This window comes from Apteryx mantelli, chromosome 25 (assembly GCF_036417845.1).
Source record: "Apteryx mantelli isolate bAptMan1 chromosome 25, bAptMan1.hap1, whole genome shotgun sequence".
In the NCBI taxonomy this organism is placed as follows: domain Eukaryota; kingdom Metazoa; phylum Chordata; class Aves; order Apterygiformes; family Apterygidae; genus Apteryx; species Apteryx mantelli.
The window spans coordinates 5,860,454-5,877,132 of NC_090002.1; the positions used below are offsets into that span (position 1 = coordinate 5,860,454).

The window sequence follows — 16,679 nt, forward strand, 5'->3', positions numbered from 1 at the left end:
TTTGAAGGAGCTAGAGCAAAACCTACATGTTGCTTAGAAAACCCGATTTGTTTGCACGCTTTTCGGGAGAACGGTAGCGTTTTGGCTTCTGAATGGTCTAACTTGTGAGTCGCTTAACCAAAAATGCCTAAGCGCTTTGCATCACAGAGCTATTTATGCTATATAAATAGTCTGGTTAGTCCAGGGGAAACTTGTCTTCCACCATGAGGTATTGGGATTAGTGTTTCCAGCTGCAGCGTGCAGTGCTCTCTTAAGAAGCATCATGTTTGACTAATGGACGAGTGAGCTGGAGGTAGCAGGCACACTCGGTTTAATCAGTTTAACCCTTCGTTTAAAGCAAAACGGTTGAGCGCTCCTAAGCGTACCTCCCTGTTGCCAAGTGGGGAATTGCCCTTTCCCAAGCCTGCCTGGAGTAATTGATCTTGTGCAGAGCTTGAGATGCGAGGCGTCTCATCTCGGAGGGATGTGCTCCGCAGAGGAAAGCATTAATGCATCTTAAACCCTGAAGCTGCCATCTTTCCAGCAGCGGAAGCCTTGATGTGAAATCTCAGACATTAATAATGGGCTGAGGTAGCCTTAGTACAACTGTGACTTGAATTTGGATTAGCTTGGGGAAGCGGAGTTGTAAAGGATGCTGTTTCTTTCCAGATGTCTCAGCAGAGGATAATGGCAAATAATACAAGCTAAGTAAATAGCCTGTAACTTCGTATAGATTTTCGTCTTTCCTGCTGTAGTCCGCTGGGATGGTTTATCTTAAATAGAAGATTGGAGTTAGCTGAGCTGCCCTACTGGTTCCCTTGTTTGGTATTATTAAATTGTATTACTTTTGGCCCACGCTGGAAAGTTTCTCTCTTGCCTGTCTGTTTGCTCTGAAAACAAATCAATGTTTATGATTTTCATAGCTCTTGGATATTGACTTGTATCTGACTTGATTTGATTAAGTCGCAGCCCATCAGAGCATAGTGAGGAATACTGCTTCTCATTAAAATACTTCAGTTGAAACTTTCCAAGAAACTTGCTTTTTTTTTCTTTTTTTGCCCAGAAATTCATTAAGTTTTCTAATTCTTCCTGAAGTCTCTAAACTCACTTTTTTTTTTTAATACATAAAATTGTTGCTTAACCTCATCAGTTTTTCTCTGGGTCCCAATAGTAGCATATAGGTAGTATGTTCCAGATAATCCCGTCAGACACAGATTTAATTAACTGGAAGAGCTGATGATGAGTAGGTGTCTGGAGTCCAGTCAAGCAAATAGATTGTTGCTAAGGAAATAGGAGACCGAGAACAAATGGAGTATGCCCTGGTGAATCAGCAGACTTCTGCATAGCGATGCAGGTGAACCTCTAGTTCTTCCTGCTGAAATTTTTCTAAAGAGGAAAAAAATCTGATGGGGGGGGAAAAAAAAAAAAGGGAGTTCTCCTGATGTATGCTGGACTGGAGGCTTTGAGTGGTTGACCTTGCTGATGGAAGGTTGTGTATCTGTTTTCCCCTGTGCCCTGCTTGTTCGGAAGTACATATATAGGTGAGCCTTCTCCATCTGCTGTAAACAGGGTGGGTGCCGGGGAGGGAGGTCTCCATAGCTTCTGAGATGGTTCTTCTGCCTCTCCTAGGATGTTTGATGTTGGTGGCCAGCGGTCAGAGCGGAAGAAGTGGATCCACTGCTTTGAAGGTGTGACAGCGATCATCTTCTGTGTGGCCCTCAGCGATTACGACCTCGTCTTGGCCGAGGACGAGGAAATGGTACGTTACTGAGGAGTTACGGATGCCTGGCTGCGTTGCGCTCGGGAGAAGTGAGGTGGAAGGTAGTTCAGAGAGTCTCTGCCAAGTAGGATACAGGCTCTGTCTTGCTCTATTTGCTTTCCTGGGTCTTTGAAATGCTGTTATAGGGCAATTTTTTTTTTAAGTGACCTGGCAGGAAAGCTGTAAAGATGAGTACTTCCTTACAGCAGTATCTTGCTCCCGAATGCAGAAATAAGACTTTTCTCCAGGGCCTGTTTACAGGAAGGTATCTTGTGGTGCTGTCACTGCAGCCGGTTCCACTAGGCATGGGCACCTCCTCAGAGGAGCAAACCCATCCGGGAGACGTTATAGGATGGGGAGGCAAACTGACCTCTGCTCAGGGTCACGCCACGCTCTTCCTGATGAAGTGGCAGCAGCGATGTCTGTGGTGCATTTTTCAGCAGTGACGCTTGACACTTTAGTCTACTGGCTTTTGTACTAAAGCCTGTCTGTTCTCCCCACCCCATCCTCCCCTAATAACTTTGGAACGATGCATCACTGTTTTCATTTTGCTTTTCAGAACCGGATGCACGAGAGTATGAAACTCTTTGACAGCATTTGTAACAACAAATGGTTTACAGACACGTCAATCATTCTTTTCTTGAACAAGAAAGACCTGTTTGAAGAAAAGATCAAGAAAAGCCCACTAACAATCTGCTATCCAGAGTACACAGGTAAGGTTGGGCTGATGGAACTGCATTTTATTTGTATCACCAGGACCAGGAATGAGTCAGTTAAAGCCTACACAATCCAAGATAACTTAAAAGCTTGTCTTCCTCCTTATTCCCTTAGCTCTGTCCCTTGGACTACATCGTAGGGCTGTCCAGTTAGCTGATAGCACCATTTCTCAGAAGGGATGTGGTCTTGCATGTCTGTGGTTTGGAATGGCATTCGTTCATGTGCTTCATGGCCTGGAATATTGAATAGCAAAGACATTTAATAGTATTGCACTTAAGCAAATCGGGGTCACTCTGCATTTTCTACATCTTATTAGGACAATGCTTTAATTAAACTTCAGTTTTAGAGGCTACAGAACTTATCCAGATCATGGCTAAGGCACTTGTTCAGCCTTGTGTGTCCGCATTTCCGCAATAGTCTATTCTGCAGCCTGTCCCTATTGTGGCCTGTGCAGGGATGATGCTTTCCTAATCGGTGCTTGAGGCGTTTAGATTTTTGAAATGGTCCTTCCTTCAAACCTGTTTATTCCTATCGCTTGTCACTCTTCTGATGTGAAGCGCGTGTTTCTAGCGTGAAGCATTATTGTTGCCGGTATACAATGTTCCCTTTTAGATCTCCAAATTGTTTACAGAGATGTTGATTCCCATCTCTGGGCAGGGAGGCTGGAGTGGGAAGAAGTCAGTGCGTTGCTGAAGTGAATGACTTGTCCAAGGTCATTGACCAGGCCAGAAGCTGGGAATAGAATTCAGATTTGCAAGAAAGGGTTAATGGTGGATTTGGATTTGTAGCTGGATAAGGCAGATGGTTGCAAGCAGCTTAATATGTACTTAAAAGATCTGTGTCAAAACTCTCTGCTGTGAGCTGCTGGCCAAAGTAAGGCATCTTATCTTTTTCAGGCTCCAACACGTATGAGGAAGCAGCTGCATACATCCAGTGTCAGTTTGAAGATCTGAACCGAAGAAAAGACACCAAGGAGATCTACACACACTTCACCTGTGCCACTGACACTAAGAACGTGCAGTTCGTGTTTGATGCCGTTACAGATGTTATCATTAAAAACAACCTGAAGGAATGTGGACTCTATTGAGGAGGGGTGAGGGAAGAAGGTAAAACTGAGCTGCTTGGCTGCTCGTAAAGTTTAAGCGTTGCACACCAGCTTGGTCTGCCTTTGCCTTGTACCTCACTAATGCTCGGTGTTCTCTTTTCAGTTTTTACGATGTGGCGTTTTGAGAACCAGACTCTTTGCTGCCTCGTGGGGACAGCTGCAAGCATGAACAGGACCAGGGAAAAACGAAAACAGCATGCAGAATCGTTGCATTCTTTAGCACAATCTTCTGTATTAGGGACCTTTTTATTGATATGGGATGTTGAAGTTAGATCAAAATGGAACAACTGTTAGTGTGACTTAGATCATCCTGGCGTCGTCTGGATGACATACTCTCAAATGTGTACAGCTGTTGTGAAGTTGAGGTGCTGGATTCCAGACCTTCAATATGTAGCTTTCTCTCTTTCTTTGGTTAACAAGCCACCACTAGTCTGTTTTTAAGGTTTTTTCCATCAAGAAAACTATAACTTTACTAGATTTTATTTCTTTATTTGCAAACAAATCTTGTTTTAAAAATAAAAACAAACAAAAAAAATCACTTAACTATGCACATGTGACCAGATCATGCAGAAAGTATTCCTCTTAGCAGGAACTCTTTGTTTTTAACACTTGGTATGGTCAGAATTTAATATTTCTGCAACTACTTAAAGGATCCTTAGAGCTCTTATGGTGATAGCTTCGGCTTTTTCTGATGTGTAATTTGTTACCATCCTGCTACAAATACCATAAGGCTTTTGAAAGAAGCTTCTGTAGAAGGATTAAAAAAAGTCTTTTTAGCTTGTAGTTGGGGGTGAATGTGGTTTATGCTGATGTCCAAATTGAGACTCATACTGGCGTGGTAAGCATAAAGCCAGCTTCTTGGTGAATGCGTACTTGGGCTGCATCGGTTGGAGAGATGAAACGTGGAGCCCCAAACTGGATGGAAAATATGTGCTGCTACAGAGCTACTAAATCAGCCACTTGGATTCTTGTGCGTTTTTTTGGTCTACACCCGTGGGCAATTTTGTAAAGGGTGCACCTCGTTCTGCATTTACCAGGGCCTTTTCTGTTCAGAGACTTCTAAACTGTATTGACAGCATGCCTTTACTTTGTATATGTGGTGCCAAATTCCTGTTTGCCATTGTTTTTACTGTAGTAATGTTCATAACCAGTCAGTACATTCCTTTGCTGAACCATTGCATTGAGACTCTTTTCCCAGTTTGTCATGTGTACAGTTCCAATCTGTTATAGTTGTTGGCAGTATTAAAATGGTGAGTAAACAGTTTAGCCTTTTCCCTAGTTTATTCTTAACTCTTCCAGAAATATTCCCCTCTTCTGTGCTTTGCCGGTCTGGTTGGAGAAAGAAGGTAGGCAGCTCGGTGGAGAGTGGGCGTAATTAAGGGGACAGGCTAAGGAAGGATCCTCCTGCTTTATAATATGTGGCTGTCGGTGCTGTGCGCGCAGCCAGTTCTGCTGCTCCCAAAGATTTGCGCTGTGCTGGCACAGATGGAGAACAGCAGACATCCAGTCATTCATCAGGATTATTGGCAGATGGTTCGCTTGCCGCTTATTAATAGCACAAGTCTTATTTCATCTTTCAAACTTGATGGAAAAATGACTGCTCTGGACTGCTGTTACGTGAGGCAAAGACAACCCATCTTCGAAGATGCTTGCCTCGAAATACAGCACTGCAAGAATGATGTATTTCAGGGATGCTTCTAGGTGTTGTAAATGTCTACCCCATCGTATTTGTTGCATTTCTAATGTGCAGCAGTGCTCAGTAGCTATAAAGAGTGTGTATATAATCTGAATTTTTTTCCCCAGATTGCCTTGAGCTCCATTGCCTGTCTAACATTTCCTTTTAGACAAGCCTTGAGGCTCTACTTCAGCCGCATAGCAATGCGTGGAAGAGTTCACCTTGTCTTTTAAAACAAACCCGTGCAAAACTCACGTAATGGTGGCGTGCGTCAGCGCGGTGCTTCCTGACTGCGTATCGGAGCTGCGCTGGAGGCACAGCCTCTCGAGGGTCTGGGCACATGTGTTTTTCCCAATTGGGAAAAACTTGCCCGCTTTCTGCTCCTAAGCAGGATCGCTTTTCGGTCGGTGGTGACCTGGTGTGCCTGGCACCTGTGCATCCATCTGGATCTGGTGCTCAGGAAGCCGGCGGTGGCCCTGCTCTGTGCTGCACATGGGCCCCGGTTGATCTCGGCGGGGGATCCGTATGTGCGCTGACTCTGGAATGTGGCTCAGGGCGAAGAATGCAAAGTATTCCTTGATCTGAGGTTTCAGATGCGAGGAAGGGGCTTGGAAACAATTGCAGAGGAATCGAATGGGCAGTAATGATAGACATCCAGTTCGTGCATATTTATTTTTATTTTTTCCTCCTACAGTTAAATGAAGCTGTATGTGATTCTCTGCAGCAAACACGGAGAAGATACAAGACTCCTTGTCTACAGTAACAGTGCAGGTTTATTTACAAGCAGTAAAGAGCAAATACAGCTCTAAATAGCGGAATGAGAAAGAGGAAATGGTTACTTGAAAGATTATCTGACCCTGTTCCTCTTCTCTAGGTGCGATAAATTCTCTGGACCCTAGCGCACGTACTCCTTTTTGCCTGCTTCTGCGACTTTGCACCTCAAGGCGGTGAAGCAACGTGACCAGTGGTCTTGGGAGCAGGCAAACGGCCGAGCTGGGATCTGTGCCGCTACCTAGGGTGGGCGACACAGGGAGAGTGGGAAGAGATGGGGTCTGCACGGAGAACGATGGCTACTAGAAACGGTCCCTCAGCTACTTAAGGCTGTTTGGGGGCAGATTGCACAATTGCAGGGATCTTCAGCTGTTAACTTTTCTTCCAGGGGAAAATTTTTCTGAGGAATTAAGTCTAGGGACTTATTTACAGCAAGGAAAACAAACAAAAAAATCTTCCTCAGAAGGACTGAGGTTGGTTACCGGGAATTGACTCGCAGATAACTGGGCTTTGTGCCAGCATCCACCTTCCCCAGAAACTCCCAATTCAGTCCAGTTACGCTTTGGTAATGTGGAAGAAGGAGGATTTGGCCTTTGGCCCTTGGAAGGGCAGGGGCTTTGCCTTGCCCTGGCTCCTGCAGAAACATTGCTTTTGGGTTTCCCCATCTATGACTTATTGCACAGCTGCAGCTGCGGCAGGGTGGAAGTGTGAGGGCTCGGTATCTATTCTGGTTGGCGTACGAGGGCCTGCTTTCTCCTCGGTGCGGCAACCCCTCCGGATCACACTTATAAATGCTCATTTTCAAGCACTGCAGAGAGCAGGGTTTTCTTTCTTTCAAAAAAGAGAGAGGAAAAAAAAAATAGGGAAGGAAATAGCCGTGAAGGAGCAGGAAGTTCAGCTGCAGCCCCTTCCTATTTTGGTCTTGAAAGTATGAGGCTTGGTTGGGCTGCTCTTAGAAAAAGTCGGGTCCAAGCAACTTGTTTGCTTAATCCTTTTGGCTCTGCTCAGCAGAACGGTGATGCTAAATAGTCATTTTCTCTCCTAGCAGGAAGGAAGAAAGAAGAGGTGGTTAACACAGCTGAGGTTTTAACTTCATAGCCTAGCCATCGGAAAAGGTTGGTAGAGAGAAGCAAACCTTCTGTAAAAACTCGTTGCCTTAAATAGTTTGACCCAGGCAGTAGCAAAAAGCCTGAAAGCAGGGATGGTATAAATGCTAAACCCGGTATTCCCTAGCTGCTCAACCTCTGTGGCTTTTGCTGCTGCATGCGACCCTGGGAAAACGCAGGGCCTCCCAAGCTGCTGCCTCGCCGTGGTATTTATTTTCTCCTCGATGCTCAAAGTGGGTATTCTGCCGTTTGGAGGCTGCTGAACGCTCTGATTAGAAAGCGGTTTTGTTCACAGCGCACAATGCAGAGCTTAAGTCGAGGGCTTTACCTCTCCCCCCCCCCCCCCCCCCCAGTCCTATTGCAGGCCACTTGTGCCCGCGGGGAAGCTGCCTTCCTGCTTTATTTTTCTTGCCTTTCTATTAATGGTCAAGGACGAGGCGAGCTGCGATTGCTCACTTTGCTCCCTGAAAAACAAAGTATCGAAGCCAGTGGCTGAAAGCCGTTTTGGAAGGGAAGGAAGAAATTCTCCGATGCCGCTCTGGGTAGCGGGCAAATGCCCGCTCGGCATGAACCAATCTGGGAATAAACCCTCCGAAAACCCTCACGTTGACTAGCTAAAAGGCCGTCTGAAGCAGAACGCGGCGGGTAATTCCCGTGCCCGTTCCCCCCCCTGCAGTTGGATATAACTCAAATTACTCCTACTAGCCGAGGCTTAGAAACTGCCGTGGGCAAACCGGCGGAGCAGAGCGCCAGCGTGGCACCCTTCGCCGTGTTGTGGCAACATGAGGCCCCGCGATAACGCGATCGGCTCTTGCTTGGGTGCGTAATTTTGGGCTACGAGCTGTTTTCATCTCTCTCTCTGCCAGCAAGGGTGTGAACTGTTTTTTTTTTTCCCCCTTTCTCGGGCTGCTTCAAAATAATAAACAGTGAGCCCACTCGTGCTCGGGAAGGGGGCGGGCAGGAAACCAAACCCCGGCTTTTCCGCAGGGGGAGCGCTAACCTCCCACTGGAGCTAGCAGCATTGCAGACAGGCTCTTCCTTGCCGGTCCCAGCGCATCCCCCACCGGGTTGCTTTTTTTGCCCCCTAGAGAGGAGATTTCGGGACCGAGACGCCTCCCAGCGAAGCCTGGGAGACCCCCGTCGTGGCGAGGGGGTTCTCCTTGCCCTCGGTGGCAAAACCGGCTGTGGAGCTGGGGCTGGCTGTGGGCTCTGCTGCTCTGTCATCCCCCCCTCCATCAGCCCCCCCCTCCCCCCAAGCTCTTTTTTGTGGTTAAAAGAGGTTCTTTTCGGTTCTTTGCAACCGAAACCCGCCTCTGCCGCCGGCCGTCTCGAAGGAGTACCTGCCGCGCAGGTGCTCAGAAGAGACCGCAGTCCTTGAGGTTCTCCTTGATGATGACATCCGTGACCGCGTCGAACACGAACTTGACGTTCTGCGTGTCTGTGGCGCAGGTCATGTGGCTGTAGATTTCTTTGACGTCCTTTCGCATGTTCAGATCAAGGAATTGGGTCTTGATGTAATTTCCTGCATCTTCGAACGTGTTGGGACCTGCGGAGGGAGGAAGTGATTCGGCCGATAAGATGCTCTGCTCGGGAAGACTAAGCTGCCCGCAGCCCCTCAAACCTGGGGCACCTGAGCCCCTCTTAATGCTTGCTTTGATGGGTTAAACCTCTTAAAATCTTCCTCAGGAGGAGGAGGAAGGCTGAGAATTGCAGGTACTGAAGCACTCTGCTCAAAGGCAGAGAACAGCTAGGGGGAAAAAGCCGTTTTATCCTGCCTTCAGTCCTTCCAAAGGGCTTCCAGATGCCGCAGTTAACGTGCACCTTATCCTCCTCTCCCACCTCTAGTGACTTAATTTGATCCGAGCGCAATTAGAGCCCGAGACGCCGCGTCTGCGCGTCGGCTCCCTGGCGATCGCTGCCAGACTGGAGGTGGCGAAGCGCCTTTGATTTCGGGGGTCGCGGGGAGGAGGTTTCAGGCCGCAGCATCTTTGCAGTCACCCCGCAGGCAGCGAGGGGAGGGGAACGAACCGACTCACCGTCGTAATCCGGGAAGCAGATGCTGAGGTGGACTTTCTTGATCTTTTCCTCGAAGAGGTCCTTCTTGTTGAGGAAGAGGATGATGGACGTGGCGGCGAAGAACTTGTGGTTGCATATGCTGTTGAATAGGTGCAGGGACTCGTGCATGCGGTTCTGCAAGCAAACGGACTCGTCGGCACGAAGCGGTTTACCGACCGCTTGGGGCGAGTGCTGCCCGCCCTGAACGTCATCTCCCTCGGCCCAAACCCTCCCGTTGCCGAGGCAGAGGTGGTCTCGGCGAGCTTTTCCCGTTGCAGCAAACGGTGCGTGCCGATTGCTGCAAACCAAGCCGGCACCGGCAGCAGGAGGCGAGAGCAGCGCTCTGCGACGCTCCTGTTCGTCGCAGCAGCAAAATCATTGCAGACCAAAAGTGGTTCTCCGTCCTCTGCCTGCAGCCCGGGTTGCCCAAGAGAAGCTACTTTCTCTTGCCTAAGTGAATAGCCCCAAAGCCCTGCTGTGCAAAGGTGTAAAAGCCCCGGATAAGCTCTGGGCTCGGGACAGCAGGTGATGCTATAAAGCTTTTAAGCATCTCTAGGCAACGTGGAGCTCTGATCCCCGCTGATGCCTTCTAGGCCGGTCAGAAGTGAAGGCTTAAGTTGGTCTTGTTCAGGAAAATAGCTGTAGAAACAGCCCCCGTTAAGGAAACGGTGCAGCCCCGTGTTGCAGCTGCTGGGAGAGGGTCAGTGAGAGCTTTGAGTTCCCGGCCTTCCGGGCCGGATCGTGCTGCGGTGCTGCAGGATTCCCTTTACGGACCGTAGCCCTCTGGCCTCACGGTGGCTTTGGAAGGGAGTGAGGAAGAGCAAGGTGTGCTTTATAGCAGATGCACGGTTTCTGATCTGCTACGGGGGAATCCTTGGGAGGAAGAGGATCCATCCCAGCTGCAAGCCGTAGCCTGACCCAGGGATTTTGCACCTTCCTGGCAGAGGACAGGCAGGAGCTGGCAGGCTGCAGGGGAGCAGGCGGTCTCCAGGGCTGCTCTCACCTTTGCATGGTGGCTGCCTGCCGCGTGCTTTGGAGGCGACGGGGATGTGTTTTTGCCTTGTCCAACATCCCGTTTTGGCAGCTCTTTTGTATTTTTTATGAGCCCTTTTGCAAGCCGGGTGCCTGCAGGGGCGGCATTAGCCAAAGCCAGTGCGTTCTGCACGGGGAGAACCGTTGCAACCTCTCCGAGGAGGAGAGCGCGGCAGAGGGGCTTACGCAGGGCCGCGTTGCTCTGCGTTCGGGGCCGATGGTCAACGTGAGCATGGTCGATCGCGTCACCTAACGGCTGGTGGCTTCTGTCCGACCGCTCCTGAGTGCATCTCTCTGTCCTCTCTTTCGTTTCGAGGCACCTTACCGAGGGCGATGGGAATTTCCTCAGCCTCGGATGCTCCGTCCTTCCTCTCCTTTTTGCCTTCTGCGTGCTGCTGCCTCTGCTCTGGGGTGAGGACCCCAGGTTCTGCTTTCCGCACCTCTGCTCCTGAAGCTGCTTTCCCCGCACCGTGTGCAACCCTTCCACGTGAACGCTCCCTCAGTGAGGCGGAGGAGCGGGGGCTCGGCTCGGAGCATCCCGAGCTCGGCACGCCTGATGAGCCGCATTGCCCTTCCCGGGCGCAAGAGCTGCATCTCATCCCTGGTTTTCTGCCCAGCCGCTGCTGCTCTGGAAGACAAGAAACGCTGCTGCGTTGAGGTCTTCCTCAGGCCGCCTTGAGCTGGGCACGGCTACGTGGTGCTGGGCCTGGAGATGGGAGCCTCGCGGTGCTGCAGCCCACACTGACCGGCTGCGAGCCGGATCCCGGCCGGAGCGCGTGGCTGGAGCTAGCCTGGGGCTAAGCCTGACCACACTGTCGCAGCGCTGGGCAGGTTCCCGCCAGCACCAGGCGGGCGGCCGGCTGGTTTCTCTCCCCGTCGCAGGATGGTGCTGAGATCCTTTCTCTGGAGGTTGCTGCTTGAAGAGCCGAGCCACCAGGGTTATCACATGTATTTGACCCTCCTGCTCTGCTGGGGTCAGGTTTGGATTCATGGGGGAAGGACCTGGAGTCAGGCCAAAATGCAGATAGCGGTGGAAACGGCAACAACCTGATTTGCTTTGCCCCTTCGCCCCGGCTCGCTGGGCTCCGGTCTCCAGAGGTGCCTCCCCGGTGGTGCTCCCAGGTGCCCCCTGCCCTCTCTTCGTCCCTTCCTGGGGCAGATCCGCTTCCTTCGGGTTTGCTTGGGCGGTTTTGCTGCATCTGGAAGTTCTCCCTGGTAGGACGGTGGCTCCTGGGAGGAGACCTGGTTTGGGAGCTGCTTTTCCTTGTGCTCGCTGCCGGCAAGGAGGTGGGAGCCATGACTCCATGTCCTGAGCTTCGCCTTGCTCAGGCCACTCGTCACAGTGATGCGGACACGCTCACGGCATGGAGCGGGGCAGAGCTGCCCTGCCTGCCCTCCGTCGCATCCCGCCGTTCCCGACCCTTTCCCATTTCTCCTTCCATCCCTTGCATCGCTGCCTTGCAGGTCATGGGCACCTCTGGAAACGAAGGTGGGTGCGATCCAGCTGGGATCACCCAGAGAAGGAACCTGTCCTGCGTGCAGCTGTCCAAACGCGGGGCGCTTGGCGCTCTGCCTCTCTAATTCCCCTCCAGGAACATCCAGCTCCTCTCCCCCCGGGATGTCCACGTTACGGTGCGGGGCTGGCCGGCGGGGAGCGGGGCATGCGCTCTTTGCCGCCAAGCTCTCGCCTGGCTCGTGACCTACCACTTCGTCGTCCTCCACCAGCACCATGTCGTAGGCGCTCAGCGCCCCGCAGAAGGTGATGCAGGTGACCCCTTCGAAGCAGTGGATCCACTTCTTGCGCTCCGATCTCTGTCCTCCCACGTCGAACATCCTGCGGAGGGGACGGGGACGGTGCAGTGACACGGCTGGTCCCACCACCCCGGTGTGGGCTAACGCTGGGGCTGGGATGGGGCCACCATCTCGCTGTCCTCGGTAGTGTCACACATGCAGAGTCACAGATCATCCCTGACCACGGGGGGATTGGTGGTCCCCAAAGATCACAGAGATGTTTGCTATGTTCATCCTTAACCCCGTGCTAGAGGGTCTCTTGGTGCAGGGGATCCATCCTAGAGCTGCTACAGGATTTCCCCTACATCTCCTCTGTGCATCTCTGCGACTGTTCCCACCGTCCACCCACTGCCGTAACCCTGTCCTCTCTCCAGCAGCTTTTGACGTGTTCCCAGCCCCAGTTCCTTGGGGTTTTAATCCCTCCATCTCCAAAGGAGATGTGCGAGGAGGGAGGAGGAAGGGCACCTTGGACACCAAGAGTGGCCAGGCTTTCCCCGTGCCACCCCTTTCCCATGAGCCACGTGTGTGGTGGCATGGGGACGTCTCACCAGCCGTGACGCCGGCCTGGGAGCGTCCCCGCTCGTGGTGGGACGTGCCAACCCCTCCCCGGGCCGGGAGGGCTCCGCGGGGCGCGCTGCACCCACCTGAAGTTCAGGTCTTTGACGGAGAACTTGGTCTCGATGATGCCTGTGGTCTTCACTCGGGACCGCAGCACGTCCTGCTCGTTGGGGAGGTAGTTGGGGGCCGTGATCCTGTCCAGCTGGTTCAGGTAGCTGGGGACAACGCGGAGGAGGGGGGGGACACGTGACGGGATGCCGACGCGAAGCCTTCCCGGCACTGCTAGGGCTGCGGGCTGGCTCCCGGCTCCTCAATTACGTGACGCAAAGCCAGACCCGGCTCCCGGGAGGTTAGAGGGCTGCTCCGGGCGGTGAGACCGCGGCGTATATTTAGCGCATGACGCAGAGCTGGTCTCACCCCACCCATGGAGCTCGGCGGGGCCAGGCTGTCCCCAGGGAGGCCACGGGGCCGGTGTGGGGGCCGTGGTGGGACCGGTGGGGCTGCAGCCAGCTGCCGTGGGGCCACCCTTAGCCTGGGATGCGGATGGGGATGGAGGGAGCAGCAACATCTCGTTATGGGGTGGAGAACAAGGAGGACATTGATGAGCATCTTGCATGTCCCCAGCTCCCTCCAGCTTGTCTCAACAGCTTTGAGGGGCACCTGGGCCGGCCCAAAGCAGGTTGGGTGGAAAACTGCAGGGAGCGCTGGCGTTTCGGGGGCGGCAGCATCCCGGCCCCGCGGCGAGGGGACACCGGGCGCCTGGTGGCACTCACTAGGCGGCCGAGTCGTTGAGCTGGTACTCGGCGGCCCTGTCGAAGCAGGCTTGCACCCCGCCGTCCTTCCACAGCGTCTTGATGCAGTCCACGAGCTCGGGGGGCATGGTGCCCTCCTCGATGGAGTCGGCCAGGTTGAAGAGCCGCTGGCCGTCGTCCTGCAAGGCAGAGCGCGAGCGCTGCGGCGCTGGCGGGGCCCGTTGTCACCTGCAGCCCCCCAGCAAGGACCTGGGCAAAGGACCAAAGCCCCCCCTGCCCCGCGGACTCTCCTTTCCTTGGAGAGGCCCCAAAGCTTGGTGGCCTCAGCCCCAGAGCTGGCGTGGGGGCAGCATGAAGCCACCACGGTCCCCAACCCTGCTCTGGGTGGCCTGGGGCCTCCTCGTGCCCTCGGCTCTTGGGTCCGGCCCGAGCGGGACGGGGTTTATCCGAGGGAAGGAGGGACAGGGACGGTGTCCCCGGGGCCGGCACTGACCGCTCGCCCCGACTCGGCGTAGTCGATGCCCAGCGTGGACATGGCGCGGATGATGGCCAGGATGGACTGCAGGATGTTGCCGTAGATGACGGCCTTGAACTCCATGCACTCCTCCGGCGTGTAGCCGTCCTGATGGATGATCCTGGCGGGGCGGAAACGCGGGGCTCAGCTTCGCCCCCGGGCCCGGCACCCCGGCGTCCCCCCACCCGCGGGACTCGGCTGGAGGTGGGGGGCAGGTGCCCAGCGCCAACACGGCACCGAGGAGCCCCCCAACGTGGGTCAACCTGGTCTCTCCCTCCCCGTCTCGGTGCCGCCGTCGCGGGGCCGCGGCTCCTACTCACTTCATCTGCTTCACGATGGTGCTCTTGCCCGATTCTCCAGCTCCTACGGAAGAGACGGAGCAAACCTCAGCCCCAGCCGGGGCGGGAGGGAGGGACGCAGGTGGCGGGCGCAGAGTGCAGCCCCGACGCCGTGGTGATGGGCACTCTCCGCCCCGCTTCTCCCCTCGCCCAGGCCCACCATCGCGGCTGCGGCTTTGCTCAGGGACCCGACGTCCAGCGCCGTCTCCTTCCTCCCTGCCTCGCTCGCCCCCGATTCCTCCGTGTCACCAGCATCATCCCCGCGATTCCCTCTCTTCCCCCCTCGCTCCCGGAGCTGGATGAGGCTTGGGGCCCCCGGAGGCGGTGGCGACCGCAAGGTTGGCCCCATCCCTGCTGGCTCCTGCGTCTCCCACCCGCCGCAGGTGCCACTGGCCATCGGTGCTTTAAGTGGCTTAAGCCGGAACGGGAAGCTGCTTGGAATTAGGGTGCTAATCGCCTCGATCCCGGCGGCCCTGCCATCACCTGCCCCTCAGCTCGTGCCGGGGCTGTGGAAGCACCCGGATGGGCCCGGGAGCGGGGTCCGGCCCCTCGCCGATGCCCCCAGCCCGGCACCAGTGGGTGACGGCAGGGTTTAGGGGTGCTGAGCACCTCCAAGCACCCCTGGAGGTTGGAGCGACCCCCCCCAGGTGGGACCCAGGCGTCCTGGTCTTGCAGCAGCTCGGTTGCCCCTTGTCCCCGCCACCCCCGGGGGACCCTGACCCTAATGAGAGCTCGTCAGGCTAACGAGAGCCCCTCTGGAGCTGCCGGGAAGGGGCTCGTGTCAGGATAGGGAAAAGCAGAGCGAGAGGAACCAGCCCCCCGTCCCCATCCCCGTCCCCTCGCTCCGGCTGCTTGTCCTCCATGCTCATCTCCGGCGGCTCCATCCGCCCGGTGCCGGCGGGGTCCCTCGGGCCAAGCAGGGACGCAGGGACGCCTCCCGCATCCTCCCGGACATCCCCCCCCCCACCACCGTCCCCTCTGCCCTCACCTAGTAGGAGCAGCTTGACCGTCTTGGCCTCCTTGTCCGCGTCCTCCTGGAGCTTCTTCTCCAGCTCCTTGGACCTCTTGGCCATCTCCTTGTCCTCAGCGCTCGCCCCGCTGCCCATGGCCTCGTCCTGGTTGCTGGGCTCCTCTAGGTCCCCAGGCTCTTCCAGCTCTTCGCAGGGGGGGGGGGACGGGCGCAGGGAGCCGGCTGGGAACGGGGAGCACCCAAAGGCCGAGGTGGGCGCCGGGGGCACCTGGGCACCGCGCTGGGTCCTCGCCAGCCGGCTGTCCCCGCGCTCTCTCCCTTAATTCCCCACGGATAACCCAATTTCTGGGCCCGGGGGCTTTTTATCCTGCCCCGGGGGGGGGGGGAATCCAATTAGCCGAGCCCAAGATGGCAAAGCTTAGGGCTTGGAAAAGGAAGAGCTTCTCGGGGATGCTGGTGGGGGGGGGGGACGTAAGGGGGCAGGCAGCACCCACGGGTGCCCCCTGCCTCCTCCGCGACAGCTCAGGGGGCGGCCGGGGGGGTCCCTTGCGCCCACGGGTGCTAAACCCGCCGTGCCGGGGGGGGTCTGACCTTGGGGACATCAGTGAGGGGGGGGACGCAGCCCTCACCGGCCCCCATCTCCCAGGGGGACCCGCGGGGGCCCCCGGGTGCTGGTGCGGGGGGGGGGGAACCGGGCTCCTCTCGTTTGCCTCCTCCTGGGGGTGCGGAGCTAATTACTGCCGGCGGGTAACGAGCCCCCCCGGAGCCGGCGGCCCCTCGCCCTCCCGCGGCTTAAGCGCTTTACCCGGAGATCCCGCTGCTCAGCCTTCCTCCTCCTCCTCCTCCTCCTCCTCCTCGGGCTCAGCACCCTCCCGGGGCTCAGCACCACCTGCGCCCTGGGCGGGAGCCGTTATTGCCCCGGGGGTCCGAGTAGGGGACACGTAAATCCCTGCACGCGATACCGTTTTTTTCCCTTTTTTAATGCCCTGTAACCGTTTTCCCCACTATTTGCCCCATATCCCGCCTGGTCGTGTCGCCCCCTGCCACCCCGCTGTCCCCCGAGCGCGTGCTGGTGGCAGTGGGGCGCCTCGCCGGTGGCCCGGGGACGTGCCGTCCCCACCGTCCCGGCAGAGACAAAGCCCCTTCTGAGCCGCTAATGAACTTGGCGCTAACGAAAGGGGCCTAATTAAAATGCCAGCCGAACCCCCGCGTCACGGGGGGACGCACGAGGGGGCCGGTGCCAGCGTCAACTCGCAGCCCCTCGTCCCCGCCGTCCCCCCGGCCTGGCCCCGGGGGTGGCCCCTGGGGACGGTGTCACCTCCCTGTCCCCTTCTCCCCCCGCCCCCCCCCCCGCCGTGGGCTCCCGGAGCAGGGAGGGGACCCAGGGGGGTGGCAGGGCTGGCATGGGGGACAGCAGGGTGCCAGCATCCCCCCCTGTGTGCTGGGGGGGCACCGTCCCCCCCGGCGCAGAGGCCACCTAAAAATACTCCCTCCTCCAGCGCTGCATCAGGGGACTCGGCTGGGTTGGGGACACAGTTGGGGTCCCTGCGCTGAAAC

At 55.6% G+C, this 16,679-nt stretch overlaps 2 protein-coding genes across 2 annotated transcripts in view; one reads left to right on the forward strand and one right to left on the reverse strand.

The window, feature by feature from the left end:
• The window catches only part of GNAI3 (G protein subunit alpha i3), a 31,911-nt gene extending 27,085 nt beyond the window's left edge, over window positions 1-4,826 (forward strand). Inside the window, exons 6-9 of the mRNA XM_067310664.1 lie at window positions 1,609-1,738; window positions 2,298-2,451; window positions 3,352-3,561; window positions 3,664-4,826. Coding sequence (XP_067166765.1) covers window positions 1,609-1,738; window positions 2,298-2,451; window positions 3,352-3,542 — 475 coding nt within the window. The 3' untranslated portion in view covers window positions 3,543-3,561; window positions 3,664-4,826. The remainder of the gene's footprint in view (window positions 1-1,608; window positions 1,739-2,297; window positions 2,452-3,351; window positions 3,562-3,663) is intronic.
• Window positions 4,827-5,904: 1,078 nt separating this feature from the next.
• Window positions 5,905-15,258, reverse strand: GNAT2 (G protein subunit alpha transducin 2). The gene is made up of 9 exons (XM_067310665.1): window positions 15,141-15,258; window positions 14,135-14,177; window positions 13,794-13,935; window positions 13,322-13,479; window positions 12,635-12,763; window positions 11,904-12,033; window positions 9,149-9,302; window positions 8,453-8,658; window positions 5,905-7,047 (listed from the first exon to the last, which is right to left on the reverse strand). The coding sequence occupies exons 1-8, from the start codon at window positions 15,256-15,258 to the stop codon at window positions 8,468-8,470; spliced, it is 1,065 nt and encodes a 354-aa protein (XP_067166766.1). The 3' UTR covers window positions 5,905-7,047; window positions 8,453-8,467.
• Between the last annotated feature and the right edge of the window lie 1,421 nt (window positions 15,259-16,679).

Bases quoted from the DNA above. Each gene is read 5' to 3' on its own strand.
- GNAT2 (XM_067310665.1), bottom strand. From the start codon at position 15,258: ATGGGCAGCGGGGCGAGCGCTGAGGACAAGGAGATGGCCAAGAGGTCC. The intron at 14,178-15,140 runs GTGAGGGCAGAG...TCTCTTCCGTAG, and splicing joins GGTCAAGCTGCTCCTACTAG to GAGCTGGAGAATCGGGCAAG. The intron at 8,659-9,148 runs GTGAGTCGGTTC...CTCCCTCCGCAG, and splicing joins CTGCTTCCCGGATTACGACG to GTCCCAACACGTTCGAAGAT.